Raw genomic sequence first — 5970 nt, forward strand, 5'->3', positions numbered from 1 at the left:
ACTTCAATTTTCTTTGTCTCATGAAATCTAAGTACCTCAATTATCAACTTAAGGTCTAAGTCTGGTGGAGTCCAGACAGAGTATACAGACTCCAGATAGACTCCACCTGGATGATCCAGAAATATAGACATTTGGTTGTATGATAGTTGGACTCCAGATGGACTCTGGATATCCAGCTGGAGTCTGCCAGAGTCCATCTGGAGTCCAACTGGACTATGTGGGGGAGTGTAAAGTACACGGGTGTAGGGAAGATGTTGAAGGGAAGACCTAGGGGGGAGGGAGGGAAGAGGGGGGGATGGAGGAAGGGATGGAGGCAGGCAGGCAGGGAGAAAAGAGGGATGGGAGTAGGGAAGAGGGATGGGAGGAGGGAAGAGGGGTGGAGGAGGGAGGGAAGAGGGAGGGAGAGAGGGAGGGAAAGAAGAGGGAGTGAGGGAAAAGGGAGAGAGGGAAAAGGGAGAGAGAGGGAGGGAGGGAAGAGGGAGAGAGAGAGGTAGGGGGGGATGGAAGAGGGAGGGAAGAGGGAGAGAGAGAGGGAGGGAGGGATGTGGAAGGGAAAAAGGAGGGAGAGAGGGAGGGAGGGAGGCGGGGAAGAGGGATGGGGAGAGGGAAAAGAGGGAGGGAGTGAGGGAAAAGAGATGGGGGATGGGGAAAGGGGAAAGGGAGTGAGGGAGGGGGGAGGGTGTGGTGTGCGCCGTTCATGTGTGGTGCTTGTGGGCGCTCGTCGCCATTCATGGTGGTGGGTGCTCAGCTTGTAGTTGTTGTCATTGTCATTGTTGTCTGTTGTCGTTGCCCATTGTCGTTGTCATTGTCTGTTGTCGTTGCCTGTTGTCGTTGTCTGTCGTCATTGTTGGTTGTCGTTGTCTGTCATTGTCGTTTGTTGCCGTTGTTTGTTGCCATTGTGCAGCATTGTCGTCTTTCATCGTCGTTCGGCATTGTCGTCCATCCTCGTTGTTCGTCGTAATTGTCGTCGTTGGGTCCTGCATTGTTTTGTATGCGTGTGGTGTTGTGTCATTTCACAATGTGAGGGTGGCTGCCCATTGGCTTCCCTTTGGGGGAGTGCTGATGTGGGGTGTGCTTACCGCCAGAGCTGCTCTCCACGCGGGAATCACAGTAGCAGGTGATGTGTCGTAAACTTCACAAGCTAGAACGTCTTCGCCATCGAATTGAAGTCCAGCGTAGCTAGTCATATGGGGTGGTAAGTCTCGAGGAAAATCTCGCGCTTTACCTTTCGTTTGATTCGAAGTGTTTCTTTGATCTCAAAGAACTTTGGCTACGCCGCCTTCGCTTCCATAAGCTCGTGGAAGCTCTGATCCGTCAGGACGAGCCAATCTTCCCTGTGGGGTGTAAGCAGCCAAACCCTCATTTATACATACCTTTACTTCTGGGCAGTTATGTAGCCCTAAACGATGATCTGTCTGATCGCAAAAGAAACATCTTACTTCTCTAAGGATTTGTTGGGAAGACTGATTAGCTTTCAGAGTTATATTGACTGAGCGTAAAAACTCAGTGTGCGTGAGTCTCAAGTTCTCCATTTGCTTTGTACTTTTGTCAACCGGACTTATCCCAACAGGCTCCACGATTGGTGCAGCGGGAACAGTTTTCTCAAAAGTCGCTTTCTTTTTGGAAGACTTCTTCTTCTTCTTGATGATCGTAACCTTGTCGATATCTTCATCTGAATCGCTCGAGGAAGATTCTGAGTCGGAGTCGGATTCGAGATCGAGGCTTGAAGTGTCAACTTTCACATCCAAATCTTCGTCGTCAAATTCCGCGCGAAGCAATTCCAAAAGTTTTGATACTACCGGGGGCGAACTAATCTTGAGATTTTTGGAAGGGATGCGTTTCTTGATTTTCATGCGCAAGGCGGTGGGAATTCCCCTATAAAAACACAAAGAGACATCATTAACTAGCATTCGGGCAGGGGTTAAGTTTGAAGACAAAGCAGTAAATTCGCGGTAATACTTATCAACCTCTTTTCGGGATGTGATAAAGCCCGTTTCTCCATGCTTCAAACACCATTGTTGTAACCGATCGGGGGAATTTGCCGGAACCTCGTCATTCGATCCATAGAGGTCCAGAAGATAAGTTCTAGCTTGGATCCAGTTGTCTCCTGACAAAAGCGCCAAACCACTAATGACCTTGCAAACTTTAGTATGACAATAACGAAGAATATAAGGAGGAAGGTGGTTATGATCGATTCTCGCACTATCCGCATGCTGTTCCAACAAATCCAAGAAATCCTCCATGCGCTTCCCTTTAAACAAAGGAGCGGAAGGAGTTCCCGGCGTTGGCATGGGTACGCTGAGTGTGGCAAGGCTGACAATGCTAGACTCTGAAGAAGAAGGAGGACTCATAATGAAAGTTTGTAACAACGAAAGGACTTAGCGGATAAGAAGCGTACTCGCGCTTGTACGAATACAAGTGATTATATGCGCCTAAAAACCAAAGATTCAGCTTTAAATGAGGGAGAAAGACGTACCACGAATTTCCTCAATGAGTTTTTGCAGTTGCAAAACGGAAAACCAAACCCCCTGTCTCGGTCACCACTGTGGAAGCGAATCGTTCCTCCAGATGGAAGCTAAGAGTTCCTAAAAAAGGACAGGTGATCTGGTCGTTTGCTGAGAAATGAAGTAAAGTAAAGCCAAACAAAGAAAAAAAAGAGAAACACGTCAAAGGAATTCTACGTATGTAGAGGGTTCAGAGAAGAGGATGTCGAATGGACAAGGGGACATCAAAGAGGGACAATGCGCAGATAAGCGCTCGAAAGGGACTTTCGATGGCGGAGAACGTGGCATGAGAGGATTCCGGTAAAAGAAAGGCAACTCAGCTGAACACGTGTTTGGGACGTGTCGAATCAAAACACTTGTAATTACTTGATACGCCTCGAACGTATAACTTAGAGAACTTGAAGATGACTTGTAGAAATGTCGTGTAAACTTTTGAATTTCTTGAGGAGACGAGTGGACGACTTAAGAATCCGACTATGAAAGAGGGGGAAAGAAGACGACTCCATTCGACAGGTGGGAGGACACCTTATAAACAGTACAAAGATAGAAAATCACAAGGCAACGCACGTACTCTCATGCTGCCAGACCAATTCTTTGGGGAAGAACGTCAAAATGTTCGAAGAGGAACAAAAAAAAGTACAAAAATAGAAGTGACATCACCCACTCGATTCCTAGGCAAAACCTTCGAACCAGGCATGACTCGGGGAACATACGACACTTGGAGAGGTCTATTTACGTGCGCAACTGCCGCCTTCAGTGTGGACATCCCAAGCGTCGATGCTCTACCCTACCGTCTGGCCCTCAGATTGAGCTTCGGGTCGGTGAGATCTGTCATAAGTACAAAGAAATAAAAGCGGAAGGGAGTAGTGATCAATTCAAAATAAAAACGTACAAAAAATAATGCAAGCGTCCGAGTCCGAATCCTTCACGAGAGGTGCGGCGCGAACAAAGCCAAATGATGATGTCATACGTCTTGTCAAATCAAAGTCTCCCTAATACTCGTTCAGTTTCAAACCCGGCGAAGGTTCGTAAAATAAAATAAAACTGATAAAAATGTACGTAGGGAGAAAAATGAAATATGGAGTGCGTCATGAATGAAACAAGTCGCACTTCCACACCGCCAGTGAGCGGTCGACGGTGGTGGTGTCGTGTTAGTTGGGTGGGTGGTAATAGAGGTGGTGGGGTATACATACCATATACAATATGAAAGGACGACAACGACATTAGTCGTCGTCGTCATCCCATCACCATTGATCCATCATGGTCATGAGTGCTCATTGTCATATGTTGATGATGGTGGTGGAGGGTGTTCACAGTGGGTGGGTGGGTGCTTGTTGCCGTTTCTTGACAGCGGTGATGGGTGTTCATTGACGGGGTGCTCGGCCCTCATTTCCGTTCAAGGATGGTGGGCAGTGGTTGTGGGCGCTCACAAAGTGGTGGGTGAGTCCCAGTGAAAGTCTACTCCGCTGCTGGCCACAAATATCTGCTAAATATCTGAGATGGTCCGTGGCGCCGAAATTCACTGACCAGCTGGGATTTTGTCCCTTTTGCGGATTTTTTTCTGCAATTGTCTGCTCTTTTCTAACGAACAACAGCGTGAAATGCGGAAATTTCGGCGGCTTCCCCTTCTAGTCCGGTCTCATCTGCATTTCTCCGTCCACATTTGTAGGCATAAAATCTTTCAAATTGCTTCATAAAATACGCGATCTTCTGTGAATATCCACTATATACCCAAGAGCTCCCCAACATCTACCCCTAAGACAGAACCTCAACTAATCACCCTCTCACATCCATTTCCAACCATCTGCTTGTGCGTACGTCTGAGAGACACGTGTATCGATGTCGGGGGGCGGCATTGTAGAGGGGGGATTCAAGAGAAATTCCAAGTCGCTTTTTCGTCCATCAAACTCGCGAAATCGGGTGGACAACAAACGCACTCACCACCTATAAGCTCGTCCTCGATCATATAATACACTGCAGAAGACGCATATATGCGCCGAAAATGGTCAGTTAGACGTCATACGAGGAGAGGAAGTTACTTGCCGAAGTATTAGAGACATGACACGCTTCCTTGTACCCGGTGAGACTAGGGTCACTCAAACTCTGATAACGATGCTCACAGCCTGTACGTTGACGATTCCGTATGAAGAAGATGTTCGTGTGTGTTGACGAGAGGAATGGGCGGAATAGTGCGAAGTGTGAGGAGACGGGTTGGGGGAGTTGGTGGGGGGGCGGGAAGAAAGAAGGAATGAAAGCAATTTGGTAGAGCTCTGAGATATATAATTCGCCTCCAGTCAGTAGAATTTGGGGAAAGAAGTTCAAGGCGCCGAGTTCAAAATCATGTCGTCGTGAAGGGTCGAACGAGAAGACAGGTCAATTTGCAGAAACTTGGCGGCCCGCAGCGGATCATCGCCGATTTTTGTCTTTTGCAGCCGATTCCCACAGAGGCTTGCAGAGCCGGTTTTCACTGGGGGTGAGTGCTCATTGTCGGTTGGTGATCGTGGTGGATGGGCGCCACAAGCTGGTGGATGGGCGCTGGTGGCCAGTTGTCAACGTGTTGTGCTGGGCCCTTGTCGCCGTTCATTGTTAGTCGTGGTGGTTGTTGGGTGCAAGATGGAACATCACAAAGTGTGATGTTCGTGTCCATGCTCAAACGACAAACACACACATTTGTAACTTGTAGTGTCTATTACAAATTTGTAGTGTGCCCTGTTTTTCTATTACAATAGTTTGTATTGCCCATTGACATTTGTAGTGTCCCCTACAAAACTTGTAGTCTCATATTTGGCCAGTACTTTACCATCCCCCACATAATCCACATGGACTCCACTGGATTCCACTGGACTTCACTACATACTGGCAATATCCACAAATCTGGACTCCACTGGACTCCCAGCACAAAACTGGACTCCACTGGACCAGACTGGACTCCACTGGACTCTCCCAACACAACTGGACTGGACTGGACTGCCACAGACCTAAGTTAATCCAGAATTCCTCTTCAAAACAAAAAATAAAATTGAAGTATATTCATTAATTAAATTAATTAAATTTACATAGATTCTATGTTACAGAGGGGGGAGGGAGGGGGAAGGGAAAGGGAAAGGGAGGGGAAAGGGAAAGGGAGGGGGAAGAGAGGAATGAATAGAGTGGGGAGGGAGCAAGGAAGGGGGAAGGAAAGGGAGGGGGGGAGAGAGGAGCAAGGAAAGGGGGACGGGGAAAGGGGGAGGGGGGAAAGGGGGAGAGACTGAAGGGGGGAGAGTGTGAAGGGGGGAGGGAGTGGAGGGGAGTGGGAGTGGTGAAGAGAGGAGGTAGTGATGGGGGGAGAGAGTGGAGGGGAAGGGTGATGCTGCTGGGCCCTCGTCGCCGTTCAGCGCTGGCGGGCGCTTGGTATTTTTTGTCGCGTATCGTTGTTCGTTGTCGCGCGTCGTCGTCGTCGTCGTCGTGTGTCGTCGTTGTAGTTGTC

General features: G+C 48.4%; 1 protein-coding gene across 1 annotated transcript; it reads right to left on the bottom strand.

Moving 5' to 3' along the window:
* Nucleotides 1-4288: 4288 nt before the first annotated feature.
* LACBIDRAFT_317735 (uncharacterized protein) lies at nt 4289-4564 on the bottom strand (the record flags this gene model as incomplete). Its single annotated transcript, XM_001890280.1, has 3 exons — nt 4289-4394; nt 4446-4478; nt 4548-4564. The coding sequence occupies 3 exons, from the start codon at nt 4562-4564 to the stop codon at nt 4289-4291; spliced, it is 156 nt and encodes a 51-aa protein (XP_001890315.1).
* Between the last annotated feature and the right edge of the window lie 1406 nt (nt 4565-5970).

The sequence above is a fragment of the Laccaria bicolor genome, genomic scaffold (genome assembly GCF_000143565.1).
Source record: "Laccaria bicolor S238N-H82 LACBIscaffold_86 genomic scaffold, whole genome shotgun sequence".
NCBI lineage: Eukaryota > Fungi > Basidiomycota > Agaricomycetes > Agaricales > Hydnangiaceae > Laccaria > Laccaria bicolor.